Source organism: Typopeltis vanoorti, chromosome 17 (genome assembly GCF_054136105.1).
Source record: "Typopeltis vanoorti isolate ZY-2024b chromosome 17, IOZ_Tvanoo_1.0, whole genome shotgun sequence".
NCBI lineage: Eukaryota > Metazoa > Arthropoda > Arachnida > Uropygi > Thelyphonidae > Typopeltis > Typopeltis vanoorti.
The window spans coordinates 51,773,287-51,793,033 of record NC_143565.1 but is presented as its reverse complement, the minus strand read 5'-3'; the positions used below and the strand labels follow the sequence as shown (position 1 = coordinate 51,793,033).

General features: G+C 35.7%; 1 protein-coding gene across 4 annotated transcripts in view; it reads right to left on the bottom strand.

Moving 5' to 3' along the window:
* LOC150097387 (spectrin beta chain-like) overlaps nt 1-19,747 on the bottom strand; it is a 795,721-nt gene that overhangs the window by 337,479 nt on the left and 438,495 nt on the right. For all 4 annotated transcript variants that reach the window (XM_090407783.1, XM_090407784.1, XM_090407785.1 and 1 more), the window contains exon 24: nt 894-1,061. In XM_090407783.1, the coding sequence (XP_090263909.1) occupies nt 894-1,061 (168 nt within the window). The remainder of the gene's footprint in view (nt 1-893; nt 1,062-19,747) is intronic.

Genomic DNA, 19,747 nt, shown 5'->3' with positions numbered 1-19,747 from the left:
TAGAATCTGCTGCTGCTCTTAAAAATCAGCCTAATTGAATAAATATGGTTGCATAAAACTTTCCCAAAATATGAGAAACACTAATACTTTGAGATGCCAGTTTACATCCTAGACCACTAACAGGTGTCTATAGAGGATGCTCCATGTAGTTAGAACTCTAGCCTTTAGCCCACATATTTCAGTTAGTTTTGTGCTGCCTTTGTGTGTGTGTGTGTTACATCTCATTTTCCTGATGATGTCTCTTTATTTGAGATGAAATACTGGAAGCATTGAGTACTATTTCTAATATCGTTTTTCAGTGCTGTTTCATTCCATTAAACTTCTATCATGCGATTTTCAACCATTTCCACAGTAAACATGGCTGCAATGCAATGGATCCCAGTGATCATGGTCTGGAGGGTAGGAAAGTAAAAAAGGTTCAGTCAAAAGAGAAGCACAAAACAGGAAGAAAAGTCTTGATAAAAGAGGAAGAAAGAAAAGTGCTGTACCAACACTGGGAAGTTCCCTACAACTTGAACAAATGCCTCCAAGTGGAAGGGCGTTATGCAGTTCAAATATGTATCTAATGTCATAATTGTTTACTGAAAAATCACACAAATTTAATTCTAAGAATATTTGCTTAAAACATGTATAATTCAAGATAATAGTCATTCAAGGGTATATTTGAATAGAGTGCTATATACATTTTATTGTATGTAGGACATTATTGAAAATGAGAGAAACAGCATACATGCATTTAATTGTATGTATGCTGTTCCTCTCATTTTGGTAAAAATAAATAAAATATTTTTCTATTCATGGTTATACAATTAAAAATGATTACTTCAGTATTACTTCACTGATTATATATGAATATATCAATAATACATAAATTATTTCACATCAAAACTTACAGGAGTTTCATCTTTTGAAAGATAATGCTCTTGCTGATTAAGAAGAACTTCAGCCTGTTTAGCATCTCTCAAAAACATCTGCAAGTTCAGACTCTGAGAGAGCAACTGTTGCCGGTTCTCCCACATCTGATGGAGTTCTGTCCAGCCATCCTGCAGGGCTCGTAAACGCTATGCAGAAAAAAAAAAATTAAAATGAAATTTTTATGAGTATTTTTTTAAAATTTTTGGTTATATATTTCTATAAATAATAGAAAATAATTTCAAAATGTAAATAATCTTATTTAGTCATATGTAAATTTTGTATTAAATGCATTTAACTGTAAAGATCCACATAGAAATTACTAAAGAAACTCTTAGTACCTCATTGTTGGTTTTGTCTTTCATCCAACCTTATATTTGCTAGTTGTTGGTTGACTCCACATTCAAACAAAGAAATTTTTTTATTATACTGCGCCACTCTATGTTTGAAATCACACAATATTGTGAAGGAATCAAGCATCAAACAGCACAACAATAACGTGAACTTACTATAGGCCGAAATTTTCTTACTTATACATAGGGTTTCCCGCAAGATTCGTATTTTAATGAGCGGTGCAATGAAACTGAAATTAGGCAAGTACAAGAATCAAGTTAAACAAGATATTTAATTCTCTCACAAAATTATTCTTACATAAGAAACAAGAACTCTATTAAGATCAATACAATTAGAAAATAATTTATGCATTCTATAAAGTATTTAGATTCTACTCAGCTGAGTGCATCATTTACTGCTAGAACATATAAGGCGTCCACAATTCTCATCCATTAGGATTTCAACTTAGTTTCACCTTAAACAACAACAAATATTCAGCAAAACACTTAAAAAGTAATTCTTTTTAGTCTCATAGAATAACCACAAACTTCAATTTTATCAAACACTTAGCTGGTATCATCAATATCTATCAGAGGATTAAAATAGTTCTTAAAAGGCTCAGTCTTGAATTTACATATACATAGTGAGATAACACATTCAAACACGAACTAATTCTTCAATGAAGTTTCTCACATTAGTTCCACAAGGAAAATGTTTTATAATATCACTCATTCAAGCCTGACTAGCTCCAACAACACGAAATCTGACCATGTTCTCCGGACACAAGCAACACTATCATGCGTTAGTTATAGAATAGATATTCTTACTGGTATGATTATCATAGCTTGCACATTATGGAAAACTCTTGCAACATTTCTAGGCACTCGATAATCTTCCACTATAGGCAACACAAAACTTATAGTATTCCTGAGTTCAATAACTTATTTGTTAAGACTGGAAAATGTATTTTCTTGCTCGTAATAACTTATCTTATGATAAATCTCGATCATATTATTATCCTTTCACTTGGGTAAATTTCTTTACAAGGTGGCAGGAAACTATAAATAAATATGAGTTCGAAGTAAGATTCATTAAAATAGGAACAAGTTTCCGAATCTTTGTTACGTCATACGATCCCACGTGAGATCACATCTCACGACCTTCCCACACTCTCTCCAATTTCCTTCTGGTTCCTTCTTCCTATATCTCATAAATCCTCTCTCTCTCTCTCTCTCTCTTTCCTGCCCAAACTTGTTTTCTCTGCTCTTTCAGTTTACAACCAAATTCCCACGTGATTGTTGTACATTTCCCAACACTATGGCACGCCCTATCTCAAAATAACTTAGTTTTCTGACAGCAGCCAATCAAATCACATTAGCAGAGTCCCTTAGAAATACTTTCACTTTTAGTAACAACAAATAAAATGCATATATTACAATTCGCTTAGGATACATTTACAAGTTAATATAAAGAATTTATATAAGATAAATAACTAAAAAAAAATTCATTCTTCATTATGTACTGCTCTCATTTTCATTATTTCTTTTACCAACTTGGCACATCACCAACAGGAATAATCATGTTATTCTTGGGTATTTATCATCAAAGATCATTGGCCACTAGAGGGCCAGACGGTCGGTCGTATTTTCAAGGAGCTCCCAAAAGCTAAGTATAATTTTGAATGAAAATTAGAATACAGGTTAAAATCATAACGTAATATTGTCTAATTTTGGTAGCTTGTTGTGTCTGTGTGATTTTGGTGCGAATTCCGTTATTTAAGTCATTATTTAACAATATGTTTCATAGATTTGAATATGGCGGCAATGCAACATAAGATAATGGCGTCCAAAAATACGACGGCATTGTTCAAAAACTATAATGCGAGAGAATTTGTCCAGTGTGATGTGTGTGGAATGTATGCATTCCCGAATGAGGCTGGAGTTTAGATTGAAAGTTATAGTGGTGGGAGAATGTGCAGAAAGTGTAAGCAAAGTGAGGAGTTGAAGTATGTGTCAGGTTGTGAGACAGTTATGGTTGAAGAAAGCCAGAATGTGAGTGAAAACAGTAGCTTGATAGGGAATTGCGATGTACAAGATGGCAATGAGAGCGGTGATCAAAGAAAGAGTGAAAGCAACTATACAGAGAGAGAAAATGGTTTGAATGATAAAAAAAAAAAGAGGAATTATTTGTAGGAAGTTAGATTGCTAGGTTGCGCGCAGTGATACAAAATGCGCAGCGGCAATTAGAGCACTTGCAAAACTCTTTCCAGAGTGATTCGGCTATCATAAATAAACAGTATAAGAGTGGGAGAGTTTCTGAAATGAAGGAAAGAGTGTTGTATGGTGACTCGTTATTAAGAGGAGTGATAGATGGGAGTGTAACCAAATCGTACTTACCGGGTGCAAAATTTAAGGATGTAAGTGAGAGTATTAGAGTGCAAAAACAGAGGGTGAAAGAATTAATAATTGTGGCGGGTACGAATGAATTGAAAGGTGATAAATTTTTTATGAGAGAGGACTTGAAAGTATTGTTAATCGTAGCGAAAGAAAAGAGTGACAGAGTTAAAATGGTGAGTCTGTTGCCGCAGTATGACAGAGAGGAGTATAGAAGGAGGGCCATAATCGCAAATGATATTATGCGCAGGTCATGCAGACGGTGTGGTGTGGAATTCGTGGACGTGTGGAATGAGTTTGATGGGCGAAAGGAATCGTAGCGAAAGAAAAGAGTGACAGAGTTAAAATGGTGAGTCTGTTGCCGCGGTATGACAGAGAGGAGTATAGAAGGAGGGCCATAATCGCAAATGACATTATGCACAGGTTATGCAGACGGTGTGGTGTGGAATTCGTGGACGTGTGGAATGAGTTTGATGGGCGAAAGGACTTATACAAGATGGATGGCCTGCATTTGAATGGACTTGGTGTGCGGAGACAGGAAAAAGTGTTGCTGAACGAAGTGAAAATGGATGTGCAGAACCAGGGAAACTAGAACTATCAAGGAGGGGGGGGGGGAGTGGATATGCCAACTTCAGTGAGACAGTTGAGTGTATAAATGTATATAATGTACCTGAGCCAGTACTAAGGACAAAAAATGGGAATGGGGCATTTAGAATAACGCATCAAGATAGAGGTGGGACAAAGGGATCACTGCATTTCATGTATACTAATGCCAGGAGTATTAGGAACAAGAAGGAAGAATTTTTGTCCTTGATTGGCTCTTCCTGGCCACGGGTTATTGGCATTAGTGAAACATGGCTGACGGAAGATGATATAGTTAGTGGGATAGAATGTGTAGGTTATAGTGTGTTTAGAAGGGACAGAGAGAAGTGGAGGTGAATAGTCTATTACAGAACCCTAATGTGAATACATCTGTGGGATTGGATGGTATACTGGCACGGGTCTTGCGTGAAGCGGCTAAGGAATTATCAGTGCCCTAACCCAGCTCTCAGATCTATAAGTTAAAATTGGTTTGAACACTGTCTTGTATACAGCTAATTTAGTGTTTTGACTTAATTTCCTTCTTATTCCAAATAAATGTATGCAGTTGACTTCCTACCATACCAGCTTTTTTGATTCTGTTCTCTATTTCCATATTTAATTTACCATATTCACTAAAAATCATGCCTGAGTAGCTGAAATGTTTTACTTGTTCTATAGGTTCTCCATTCACAATGCAGTTGACATTTTCAATGTTTCTATTTTCATTGTCACGGTGTTGTAATACCTTCATACCATATCTATTACAACAGCTATTCAATTTAGTCAGGGAATCTTGCAGACTTGTACAGGATTTATTTAGAAGTATAACATCATCCGCATACAGTAAGGAGCTGAGATTAACATTTTGAATTTTGACATCAGGTTTAATACCACTTTTCTTCATAATGTGATCCATATACAGCTAATTCTATTTTTACATGGCTTTTTTTACACGATTTCGAAATAATACGGTTTACAAAACAAAAGCAATTCTATTTTTACACAGCATATTTTGATTTAACACGGTTCAAATGGTGCTTATTTTTAAAATTTCTATTTGAATTCAGTTGTGTTAAAAAGGGTATTTCTATTACAATTATCATTTCCTTGTACTATACATATGTACTTAAACTTGAATTTTGGGGAAACCCTCTCAATGTTTTAAATATCAGGGATTACTCTAAGCTACAGAATGTAGACAAATGCCAAGTAGAACTTATATAGCAAAATCACAAAAAAGTGTTGGTGGCTTTAAACCAGCTAAGTATTGTGTGATCTACTACTTTTCAGCAATGCTTCATTATGATTGTATATTAAAACCATTACTCATTAATCAATCTATAAGATGGCAGACAATGAAAGGTGTGGGTTTTAACATGTTCCAAGTGCACTAGAAGGCAAACAAAATAGGTTGGGTTACAAAAGAAATTTTTAATGAATGAACATCATTAACAACAATAACATAGTCAATGAGACTTTTCTTATTTCTTGTCTCTTCTCTCCATGTGAATTTGTGCACATTTTAATGTTGGAACATTGTGTTAGTAATTACCAGTCCATGTCCAGCGCAGAAATCCAACAGGCAGTTGCCATCATTATTAGCTGTGCTCTTTTCTCCAAATTTTCCAAAAATATTTTAATATGTCTGACAATCATTTCCTACTCTGCTATTCAGATCCCCAACAAGGACCAACTTTTGATTTTTCATAGTGCCAGTTGCTTTCTCTAAAGCCTCAAAAAATTCCTCCACTTCTACCTTAGTAGAAGTTCTGTGGGACCATAAGCAGAAATAAGTCTCATTGTCCAGTTCCCTATTCTGATATTTCCTCACACATCACTCTTCTTGATACAGCCTGCCATTGAAGAAGATTAGCCTCGTAATTAGTGTTGAATACTATAGCTATTTCTTCTTTTCCTTTATTGTCATTGCCTGATAACATTTTGAATTTATTGCTGAGAAAGATCTCACCAGTTTTTGTCTTTTTTGTTTCAGTCACCACTATTATGCCAATCTGGTCCTTACCCAATTCCTCAGCAAGTTCCATTTCTTTGCCATTCAGGCTTCTTATCTTGATAATACCAATCTTAAACTCTAGTAATGTTGAGTTGGGGTGCGTTTCAGAATTAGTTCCAGTAACTGATGTTTCACTGTTTGCCCTAGTTCCCAGGTGAAAAACAACAGATGGCTTATGTAACTGGGCAAGGCACTAGTCAGAATGAAATCCTGGTTTGTTGTACTATCATTTTATTGTGGTTTAAGCCAATAAAAATACAATCTTCTAAACCCCAAATTGCCAGCCCTTCCTCGTTTGTTCAGCATTCAGGTAGATACCTAACAGGGTGCGGCATGAAAAGGTGAGGATTGGGCATTAGGTCAGAAGTCCTGGTCGGTTCTCCGCATTCCTTTAAAGGCTATGTGGGGTCTCCCCACAGTTACAGCTTTGAACCTTAAGCATTATTTTATAATTCTTTATTTTACTTATTTTTGATTTGCTTTCATTTATATATGAAACTTAAAATTTGGTTATTCGTGCTCTGCTGTTGCTATCTAATTTCCCATCATCCTTTTTTTTCCTTTCTCCTTCTTTTATAATAAAGTAATTCAATTATTGAATGGATACCTCAATTACAAAGTACCCTAAATTTTTTCTTTGTGGAAAAAACGTAAGATATTTTGGTTTTTGATTAATACTGTACTTTTGGACTATTACAATAAGTATCTGAGGGAAAAAAAGCCATACTCACCACAAAAAACAAATTAAATTTTGATATGAAATAAAATCAGCAATTGCAAAAGAATGTATTCATGCATTAATTTTTTTGTTAATAAAGCTTACTTTCTTTTGGACAAGTGTTTTAAGAAATTTGAGCACTGTTGCTCTTTTTCATCAATTAAATCAAATCAAATGTAAATCAAAATGTATTCGTACTTTTAGGATGCTAATCAAAACAGTGATGAAAGAAACATTTCTTTTATTGCATTTCACGTTTACCACGTAGCTCCTATTAGAAAGATGATAAATTTTGTGCAACATCTTTTGACTTAAATAATATTCATAATGGGGTGTTAAGTTCAAAGCTGTATAACTGAGAGCAGACCTCCACATAGCCTTTCGAGGAATACAGAGAACTGACCAGAACTACTGAACTAATGTCCAATCCTCACCTTGTCGTAGCGCATCATATCAGGTATCTACCTGGATACTAAGTGAACAAGGATGGGCTGGCAATTTGGGATTTAGTTGAACAAACTGTATTCTTATTAGTTTAAACAATAATCGTACAACACGACAGAATTTCATGCTGGCTGGGTCATCGCCCAGTTAAACAAGACCCCCCCCCCGCTATTTTTGTCAGGGGAGCAGGGCAAACAGTGAAAAGTCAGCTACTGGCACAAATCCTAAAACACACCACCCAGCTAAACATCACCAGAGTCCAAGATCAGTACTATTAACGTAAAAAGCATCAATGGCAAAGAAATGGAACTGAGGAATTGGATAAGTACCAGATTGACATAATAGGGGTGACTGAAACAAAAAAGACAAAAACCGGAGAGATCTTTCTCAGCAATAAATACAAAATGATATATTCAGTCAACAACAATCAAGGAAAAGAAAGAATAGCTATAGTATTCAACATTAATTATGAGGGTAATCTTCTTCAATGGCAGGCAGCATCAAGTAGAGTGATGTGGGCAAATATCAGAATGTGGAACTGGACAATGAGACTTATTTGTGCCTATGGTCCCAGAGAATGTTCTACTAAGTTAGAAGTGGAGGAAGTTGAGGCTTTAGGGAAAGCAAATGACACAATGAAAAATCAAAAGTTGGTCCTTGTTGAGGATCTGAATAGCAGAGTAGGAAATGATTGTCACACATACAAAAATATTTCGGGAAAATTTGGAGAAAAGAAAAAAGCTGATAATAATGGCAAACACCTGTTGGATTTCTGTTCAGCCCATGGACTGGTTACTACTAACACAATGTTCCAACATAAAAATACTGCACAAATTCACATCAAGAGGAGAGACAAGGAATAAAAAATGTCTCATTGTCTATATTATTGTTAATAGTGATGTTTTTTTCTCCCTGGTGCAGGACAATAGAGTGTAGTATAGAAGATTTGAAATTGGAACTCATCACCATTTAGTCTTGAGGCAGGATAAAACTGAATTTCTTATTGAAAAGAAGTACATGTAAGAAAGTTTTAAAGCGAAAAAAGTTGAGCAGCTCTCAGATGTGAACTGTAGACTAAAATACACAAACATTATTGAAGAAAAATGAGTTTGAGAACAGCAACCAAACCTTCGAGATTCAGTAGCAAGCCCAGACGAAAACACTGACTGATTCACCCAGAGACACATGTAGTGAGGCTGTCTGCAAGGATAGAAAAATCAGAACTCCATGGTGGACACAGGAAGTTAAAGAGGCAGTGAAGGAAAAGAAGAAAGCATATCAAAAGTTCCTGGTAAATAAGTCAGCTTGTGCACTTAGAGAATACAGAGATAAATGTAAGGAAGCTAAACAAAAGTCATGGGAAGACTTTGGTAAGAGCATAAAAAATAATATATCAAGAAGTGGCAAAATATTCTGAGGTCGTTGAAGAAGCTCAGAAATGGAGGAATGCTTAAAAGGAATTAGAGATGATAAAGGTGACATGAAAACTGGAGAAAAAGATATCCTTGATGTATGGAGTAATTACTTCCAAAAATTGCTAAATGAAGCAATCAATGACAGCACATTGGTAAAAAAAAAAAAAAAACACTCAACAGGCATACAATCAGCAATACATATCCATACTTGAAGTAGAAAAAGCCATCAAAAGCCTGAAATGTGTTAAGGCAGCAGGAGTAGATGATGTTCGACCAGAAATGCTCAAGTATGGAGGTATAAAATCTCACAGTAGCTGCACTGCATAATTAGGAAGGCCAGGACAGAGGGAGGAATTCGACATGATTGGAATAGAGCTCTCGTAGTACCCATATATAAAAATGGAAATAAAACTGAATGAGAAAATTTCAGAGTTATTTCCCTATTGAGTGTTCCTTGTAAGATTTATGCAAGTATATTTGAGAAGGATTGTGGAAGGGAAGCTTGTTGAAGAATAAATTGGAATGAGGTCAAACAGAGGCTGTCGAGATCATATTTTCACTTTTCAACAAGTAGTTGAGAAATCATGGAAATATAACAAAGATCTCTAAGTTTTGTAGATCTGGAAAATGCATATCACAGGGTGCCAATAGAGAAGCTATTCAAAACACTACAGTTGTATGGTTTCAATGGGGCATTATATCAAGCAATACTTAGTCTTTAGTTCAGTTGTAAGTCAGCAGTTAGAATTGAAGGAAGTACAGGAAGATGGTTAAATGTTAAATCTGGTGTCAGACAAGGATGTACATTATCCCCCCCTCTGTTATTCATTATCTATATGGATCACATTATGAAGGAAAGTAGTATTAAACATGATATCAAAACTGGACATGTTAATCTTAGCTCTTTGCTTTATGCGGACAATGTTATACTTCTAAATAAATCTGCTACAAGTCTGCAAGATTCCCTGATTAAATTGAATAGCTGTTGTAATAGATATGGTATGAATGTCAGCAATTACAAGACAAAGGCAATGAAAATAGGCAGAATCATTGAAAATGTCAACTGCGTCACTAAATTATCTGTATACAAGTGTTCAAACCAATTTTAGTTTATAGATCTGAGAGCTGGGTTAGAAAAAAAAAACACTTGACCAAAGATTAGAGACCATGGATATCAAAGTCCTGAGAAAGTTTATTAGAGTGAACAGATGGCATCAATAGCAATATCATATTAAAAATGAGGATATTAGGAAAGAACTTGATATCGTTAGCATCCAGGAATGTGTTAACAGAGCTAATCTCAGGTGGTATGGTCACTTAAACAGAATGGGAGAGGAAAGATTAGCAAAACAAGTGTTCTCTGCCAGGTTGGCAGGGAAAAGACTTAGAGGAAGACCAAGATATAAGTGGGTTGATATGCTAAAAAGTGCCTTAGAAGATAGAAATATAAGATCTGATAATGTTGGAGTCTTGACAGGTAACAGATTGATTTGAAGGAAAATTGAAAATAGAAAGTTAGTAATGATCTAAGTTTTTCATGTGGTACTATCATATCCTGTACATCCCTTGAAGATACATGTCAGTAATTTGATGATGATGATATTGATATTTCATCTTTATGAGTGGAAGATACAAATGGTTACAGATTTAATTAGTAAAATATACTGCTGCCTCTTGAATTCCAAAATTGTATAATACAAATGGAAATAAATGAGTGCAATATATATCGGGAAACATTCCAATGGTATGGTAATATTATAACAAAGAAATGTCTTCTTTGAGGATGATGGCTGTACACAAGATATGTAAAATAAACTGGCAATGTATGCCTAATCTCTCTGTCTATCGTCATTCTACTAATACATTAGTTCCCAACCAGTGGTACACCTACCCCCAGGAGAATGTGCTGGGCCGTTCAGGGGTACACAAAAAATAATCACTAATGACAGAAAAATATCACCATCATTATTCCTATAGAGGATTTAGGCCTAGAGTGGTCTGTTCTGGGGTGCTTAAGGGTCAAAGCTGTATAACTGAGAGAAGACCTCTGTAATATTTTCTTACTCTTGTTTGTTATAATTTTCTACTTGTTTATATTATCGTTAGGTATCATATGTCGCACTTTCAATTCTAGGTCCCCAATTAATCTAATGAAGAGTGTGCAAAGTTTGGAACACAAATGGATTGCCTTTGGGTAGTGCCAATTCCTTTGTTTCGTGTCTGGTGTTAATCCCTTTTCGGATTTAGGAAAAATTTATATTATGATGCTGTGCCATCCGAAATCCTAGACAAGAAAATAACTCAATATCAGAGAACACTCAGAATTGTACACTATTAACTAATTGCTTGATAAGTTCGTTAAGTACTTAAATCTAACAAAACCTATATTTCATTGCAGTCGTAGCTACTCTTATGTCTTAGCTTCTGCATTGGTTCTGACTCTTATGAGCAGTACAAAGAGATCAAAATCAGGCAAGTTGTTAGATTAATAAAAAAGAAAGACATTTATTCATCAAATCAGATATATTACAGATAACAACAATTACTAGCTTAGAATCACAACTATCCTTCAGATTGAGTTCAATTAATTAAATGATACAAACTCACCCTTAACATTTTATAACATACCTCAAAATCTCAATTGAAACTAGATTAGAGCTTCAGCTGGTAGCTAAACATTCCAATCAGTAATCAGACTGGAGACTAATGAATTAACGGACTGAGTACACCATACAGCATTAACATTTCCTACATAACCTTTTTTTTTAGAACATACGGTTCCCCCTTTTTCTCCTTGTTTAAGCCCTAGAGTCCTTTCATTTAATGAAACTTGAATAACTAGAAAGTTCCTTGCACGAACGTGAATTATCCCTCTTAGTACAAAAGCATAATAGAACAAAATTTAACATTACCAAGGCTTTAGAAATACTTGGCCTTCTCCTAATCTGTCTTTGGAGTGTTTTCGTCTCGTTGACCATGCATCTGCTTGATTTCATCTGAAAGAATTAACTGGTGGGATTGGACACGACTCGCCTCCTTCGAGGTAAGCTACTCTAGCTTGCCGCTATCAGATCAAGTGGTGCAGCATAGCTTGTCAGTCTGCGCAGTATCTTCCGCAGGGCCAAGGTCTGTACTCGCTGAACTACTGCTTGACTGATGGGCTGCCCAACAACATGTCCGCACATTCCTGCAACTTCTTCTTCTACGCGTTATTCCCGCTTCCTATGCAGGGTCCGCGCCCCAGCTCAATATCACCAGAACTGAAGATCGGTACTATCAACCTATGAAGCAAGGTAAGCTAGAAATAATAAAGATGGAAATGGAGTGCAAGAAGCAAGAGAGATATCTTCCTTACTAAGGAAAAAGATGGCTAGGTATGTATTGGGTTATAATCCAGTGAGTGACAGAATCATTTCTCTCAGAGTGAGTGGACATCCAATGAATATGACCATCATTCAGGTTTATGCATCTACTACAGAGGCATCTGAAGAAGACATTGTAGAATTTTATAGCAAGTTACAAGAAGTGATAGATGCAACACCAAAGCGAGATTTATGGCTACTTATTGGAGATTGGAATGCAAAAGTGGGAGAGAGTGAGGAACAAGGAATAACAGGTCCTTTTGGTTTAGGTATTCATAACACTGCAGGGAACAGACTAGTTGAGTTTTGTGCAGAGAATTTTTGTTTGTTGCTAAACACCCGCTATAAACAGCACAAAAGAAGATTGTACACATGGATATCACCTGATGAACAACACAGAAATCAAATTGACTATATACTTGGATAAAGAAGATGGAGAAGTGCAATTCAGTCTCCCAAGACTTTTCCAGGTGCAGACTGTGGAACAGACCATCAGTTATTAGTGGCTACATGTGAAATTACGGAAACTGAAAACAACACAAATGTCTATCAGATGTGATCTTGGAAACATACCAGCTGAATACAATATTAGCATACAGAACAGATTCAACACACTCAATTTGTGTGAAAGAGAACCAGATGAACTATGGGAAGAGATTAAGGATATAATTACAACAGAAGCAAAGAAGAATATTCCAACAGTTTGTAAGAAAAAGAAGTCCAAATGGCTGTCAGAAGATGCCATCAAAACTGCTCAGGAAAGGAGGAAAATAAAGGCCACAGGAAATTTGCAAGAAGTACGGCATTTGAATGCAGAGTTTCAATGACAAGCCAGAAGAGACAAGGAAAAATACTTTAACCAGGAATGCCAACAAATAGATGACCAAAACAAGAAAGGAAAAACAAAGGATCTTTTCAAAATGATCAGAGAACTAACAGGGAAGCTTAGTGCCAAGGTGACAATATTGAAAAGTAAACACAAAGGATATCTTACAGAAGCTGCAGACATCAAAGAAAGATGGAAAGAGTATACAGAAGCCCTTTACAGAAAGGACTCTAAAATTACTGAGAAATTTGATGAGCAGGATTATACACAAGAGCCAGTACCATTGGAGAGTGAAGTGAGGTGGGCACTGCAACAGCTATCCAGTAAGAAAGCACCAGGAGGAGATAGAATACCTATTGAGCTGCTCAAAGCCCTTGGAGAAAAGGCAGTTAAAATTTTAACAGCTCTATGTCAGCGAATTTGGATCACAACTACATGGCCTAGGGAATGGAAAAAAATCAGTTTATATACCTTTATTGAAGAAAGTGGATGCAAGAGAGTGCGAAAATTACAGAACTATAGCACTGATTTCTCATGCAAGTAAAGTCTTATTTAAGATAATTCAGAAAAGACTGGAACCATTCATGAAAAGAGAAATGCCAGATGAACAGGCAGGATTTCGAAAAGGCAGAGGAACAAGAGATCAGATCACCAATGTGAGATGGATAATAGAAAGAGCACAGGAATATCACAAGAATGTCTACCTTTGTTTCCTTGACTATAGCAAGGCTTTTGACTCTGTAGATCATGTGAAACTGTGGAATGTGTTAAGAACAATGGGAGTCCCAAAGCAATTCATTATCCTTCTGAGGAGTCTTTATTATGAACAAGAAGCTGCTGTCCGAACAGATCTTGGAGAAACTGAGTATTTCACAATAGGTAAAGGGGTGCGACAATGATGTATTTTATCTCCGTACCTGTTTAACTTGTACAGCGAATACATTTTAAGAATGGCAGGACTGGAGGAGTCTCCAGTTGGAATTAAAATTGGTGGAAAAAATATTAATTTGAGATATGCAGATGATACCACCTTGCTAGCAGAATGCAAAGAAGATTTGAAGGAACTTATCATGAAAGTTAAAGAAGAAAGTGCTAAATATGGTCTTAAACTTAACCTCAAAAAGAAAAGTTATGGCAACATATGAACTTAATGATTTTGAAGTAGATGGAGAGAAAATGGAAGCAGTTAACAATTTTGTGTTCCTAGGATCGCGAATTGATAAAGATGGTTATTTTACCGAAGATTATTACTCGGAAAAAAGCAATGACAAATTTAAGCAAGATCTATAAAGATAAAGTTATTAGTCTCACAACAAAAATCAGAATCGTGAAAGCAATGGTATTCCCTGTGGTGCTGTATGGATGTGAAAGTTGGGCCTGAGAAAAAGTGAAAGAAGATAGATGCATTTGAATTATGGGTTTGGAGACGCTTACTAAGAATACCATGGACTGCAAAGCAAACCAATAAATCAGTGATAGACAGAATAAAGTCAGATTGCTCCCTTGAAGCTATGATCAACAAGCAAAAATTGTTATACTTTGGAAATATTATGCGAGCAAATGACAGTGTGGAGATGATGATGCTTGCTAAAGTTGATAGAAGCAGGAGAAGAGGAAGACCAAGAATTAGATGGGTGGATGGATGAAGTTAAGGAAGTAACTGGGGTGCGCTTGGAGGTTTTGAAAGACATGGTCAGGGACACATCGGAATGGAGAATGTATGTTCGTGGAGTGGCCAGGAGTCGAAAACGACTCGATGGATCATAACAACAACAAACTATCAACATAAGAAGCCTGAATGGCAAAGAAATGGAGCTAGCTGAGCAATTAGATAAGTACCAGATCGACATGATAGGGGTGACTGAAACAAAAAAGACCAAAACTGGTGAGATCATGCTGAGCAATAAATACAAAATGTTATATTCAGGCAATGACAATCAAGGAAAAGAAGGAGTAGCCATAGTATTCAATACTAAATACGAGGCTAATCTTCTTGAATAAGAGTCAATTTCAAGTAGAGTGATGTGGGCAAATATCAGGATGGGGAACTGCACGAGACTTATTTGTGCCTATGGTCCCACAGAAGGTTCTCCTAAGGTAGAAGTCGAGAAATTTTTTGAGGCCTTAGAAAAAGCAACTGACACAATGAAAAATGAAAGGTTGGTTTCCTGTTGGGGATCTAAATAGCAGAGTAAGAAATGATTGTCAGACATACAAAAATATTTTGGGAAAATTTGGAGAAAAGAGCAAAGCTAATAATGATGGCAAATACTTGTTGAATTTCTATTGGAATACATGGAGAGAAGAGGCAAGGAATAAGAAAAGTCTCATCAATTATGTTATTGTTGATAGTGATGTTTTCTCTCTGGTGCAGGACACTAGAGTGTGTACAAGGATTTGAAATTGGAAGTGATCACTATTTAGTCTTGTGCAGGATAAAATTGAATTTCATATTGAAAAGAAGAACATGAAAGAAAGTTTTAAAATGAATAAAGTTAAGCAGCTCTCAAATGTGAACTGTAGACTAAAATATACAAACATTATTCAACAAAAAAATGAAAGAGTTTGAGAACAGGAATCAAACCTTGGAGATTCAGTGGCAAGCTCTGAAGAAAACATTGACTGATTCTGCCAGAGACAAGTGATGAGGTTGTCTGCAAGGATAGAAAAATCAGAACTCCTTGGTGGATATAGAAAATTAAAGAGGCATTGAAGGAAAAGAAGAAAGCATATCAAAAGTTTCTGGCAAAAGCTTGTGCTCTTAGAGAATACAGAGACAAATGTAAGAAAGCTAAACATTGTGTAAAACTAGCTAAACAAAAGTCATGGGAAGACTTTCATAAGAACACAGAAAATAAATATCAAGAAGGTGGCAAGATATCTGGAGATTGTTGAAGAAGTTCAGAAATGGAGGAAAGAGTGCTGTAAAAGGAATTAGAGATGATAAAGGTCATATGAAAACTGGAGAAAAAGATATCCTTGAAGTATGGAGTAATTACTTCAAAAAAATTGCTAAATGAAACTAGCAGTGATGACGGCACAGTGATAAAAAAACACTGACCAGGCATGCAATCAGGAATACATATCCATGCTTGAAGTAGAAAAAGCCATCAAAAGTCTGAAATGTGGAAAGGCAGCTGAAATAGATGATATTAGACCAGAAATGCTCAAGTATGGAAGTATAAAAGTTTTAAAGTAGCTACGCTGCATAGTTCAGACCTGGACAGAAGGACGAATTCCAGATGATTGGAGTAGAGCTCTCATAGTACCCATTTATAAAAAGGGAAATAAAACTGATTGTGCGAATTACAGAGGAATTTCTCTACTGAGTGTTCCTGGTAAGATTTATGCAAGTATACTTGAGAAATGGTTGCGAAGGATTGTGGAAGAGAAGCCTGGTGAGGAACAAGCTGGATTCAGGAAAAATAGAGGCTGTCAGGATCAGATATTCACTTTGCGACAAATAGTTGAAAAGTCATGGGAATATAACAAAGATCTGTATTTAAGATTTGTAGATCTGGAAAAAGCATATGACAAGGTGCCAAGAGAGAAGCTATTCAAAATGCTTTTTTTTTTTTTATTATTATTATCCCATGGTATTATTACACCAGATCATAGAGGTCGAGTTCATGTATTTTATACAGAACCTTTTCTGGGTTGTTATAGAGTTCACATTTGGAAATGTTCATACAGTTTAGCAAATGCATTGGTGATGCTTCCTCGATGTTACAGATTTTGCAGGTGGGGAAAACTTTTATGCCATTGCTAAACTTGATTGGTCTTGTGTGGCGGTCTTGAGGCGACAGATCATGGTAGTGGCACTGTGATTAAACTTGGAGTTGATGGTAGCTCCTGGATTTTCTGCTAAGTACCAGCGGTGAGTCATGTCCTGAAGAATTGTTCTTTTTATGTTTTCTTTTTGGGGGGTTTTAAAAAGATCGAAATCTGTGGTATCACTTGATGTTGCAGTCATTTTTGCTAATTTATCTGCAGTTTCATTACCCTTTAATCCCACATGGGATGGGATCCATTGGAAGATTATTTTGGAATCCTTATGTAGTTTATGTTTTTTGCTATGTCTCTAAGTATTTCTTGATGGTTAGTGTAGCAGTTCTTAATAGCTTGAAGGGCTGCTAAGGAATCTGCGAAAAAAATAAACTCCTTCGGGTTTTGTTTGTCCAAATATTGCAGTGCTGTGTTAATTACTATTAATTCTGCATGGGATGAGTTGCATCCAATACTGTCAGTTGTTTTTAGTTCCATATTATGAGAGCCATAGATGAGTATGCCACTCCCAGAATTGCCATTTGGATTTTTGGAGCCATCTGTGTAGATCTTTATTGAGTCAGGTCCATATTTCTTATTTTTGAAAGGGCTAATGATCTCAAGATTTAAGGGTTTTCTAGGTTTTTTTTTCTCATGTTTCCCTATTTCAGAGTTGATAACTATATTTTTCCTGTCTTGATTTAAAGGAAGTGCTGGGTAGTCGGCTATTTTATTGGGACAATCCAAGGGAATTTTATTTTCTATGATTTCATGCATTGCTGATTTTTTCTTTATTCTGTTTGTTGGTTACCAGTTCTTAAAAAGTTCACTTGTTCTATGATGTGCAAGGTTGGCTCTTTTTTCTACAAATTTGGTAAGATTTTCTTGCAGCCTAATTTTTAAAGGAACAAGGTTGGATTCGAATTCAGCTATTTTTCCAGGAGTTGTATTCCTTAGTCCACATGTGATTTTAGCTGCATATTTCTGAATTTTTATAAACTTGTCTAAACTGGTTTGTGACGTTTGCATCCTGATAGGCGAAGCATATTCCATTATGGTACGGATAATAGAGGTATATGTGACTTTTAAGGTTTTAGCATCGGCTCCCCACTCTTTACCTGAGATACTTTTCATGATATTTAGTCTTCTTTTTGCTCTGACTGCAACATTGTTGATATGTTTATTGAAGCTTAGCGAAGGATCCAGAGCAACTCCAAGGTATTTGGGGTTTTCATTAAATGTAATTAGTTGACTGTTTAGCTTAATCTTTGGCCTCAACTTTCTGAGGTGGTTATTAATAAAAAAAACACAGATTTCTGATTTAGTATGGTTAATTTTGATTTTTTGGTTTTCACAGTATGTAGCTAAATTTTCAATGGCTTTGTTTAAGTGGCCTTCTGCTGTTTCTAGGTTGTTGTGAGTTGAGAATAGGACCAAATCGTCAGCAAACATAGCTATCTTTGTTTCTTTATTTATATTTTTATCTAAGTCATTTAAGTAGATGGAAAAAAGGAGTGAGCTCAAAATGCTACCTTGCAGGAGTCCCTGTCTTATTTTCACTTTCTTGGAAAAGGTATTATTTATTTTAACTCGAATTGTTCTATTTCTTAGAAAGTCAAAGATCCAGTTAAGAGCTTTCCCTTCTATTCCAATATGACAAAGTTTGGAAAAGAGTTTCTGCCTCCACACCTTGTCAAAGGCATTGCTAAAATCTATAAAAGCTGCAATGGTGGATTTGGTAGGTTTGGTCTGGAAGTCATCTTGAATTGTCTGGGTTAAGTAGAAAAGTTGATCAGTTGTTGAGTGATTTCTTCTAAAGGCAGCCTGAAAATGTGGTGGTATACTATTTTTGTTTAGATAGTAATTCAAGCGTTGGAGTATCATTTTTTCCATTAATTTGCCTGGAATTGAAGTCAGTGAAATTGGTCTATAACTTCCTGGTTGGTCTTGCGGTTTGTTAGGCTTTAAGATTGGTATGACTGTGGCTGTCTTCCAGTCTTGGAACTTTTCCTTGTTTTAGGCTATTGTTGTATAGGTGAAGTAGCCAAACTAGGGCTAGGGAAGGAAGATGTTTGATCATAATTCCTTGTATGTTATCTGGTCCACATGATTTATTTATATCTAGTCTCTCCAAGGCATCTCCCAATTCAGAGATTGTAAATGGAGACAAATTCAAAACGCTACAGTTGTATAGTATCAGTAGATCATTATATCTAGCAATACTTAGCCTTTATTTGAGTTGTAAGTCAGCAGTTAGAATTGGAGGGAGTACAAGGAGATAGTTTAATGTTAAATCTAGTGTCAGACAAGGATGTACATCATCACCTCTGTTATTCATTATCTATATGGATTACATTATGAAGGAAAGTGGTATTAAACCTGATATCAAAATTGGAGATGTTAATGTCAGCTCCTTGCTTTACAGATGATGTTATACTTCTAAATAAATCTGCTACAAGGATGCAAGATTCCCTGAATAAATTGAATAACTAAATAAAGGGGGATAAAAATCCCTTATTGTTTTTCAGCCAGTATGCGAAACTAAGATCGAAAACTACGATCTTTTACCCCCCTTTACTTATCAACCTCGCCAGAAAAAATAGCCGTTTGGCTTTTCATGGTACTTATAAATTGAATAACTGTTGTGATAGATATGGGATGAAGGTCAGTAATAACAAGACAAAGATAATGAAAATAGGCAGAAGCATTGAAAATATCAGCATTGTGAATGGAGAACCTATAGAACAAGTAAAACATTTCAGCTACTTATGCACGATTTTTAGTAAAGATGGTAAATTAAATATGGAACTAGACAACAAAATCAACAAAGCTGGTATGGTAGGAAGTCAACTGAATAAATTTATATGGAATAAGAGAGAAATCAGTCAAAACACTAAATTAGCTATATACAAGACAGTGTGTACAAACACTTTTTAACTTTTGGATCTGAGAGCTGGGTCAGAAGTAAAACACTTGACCAAAG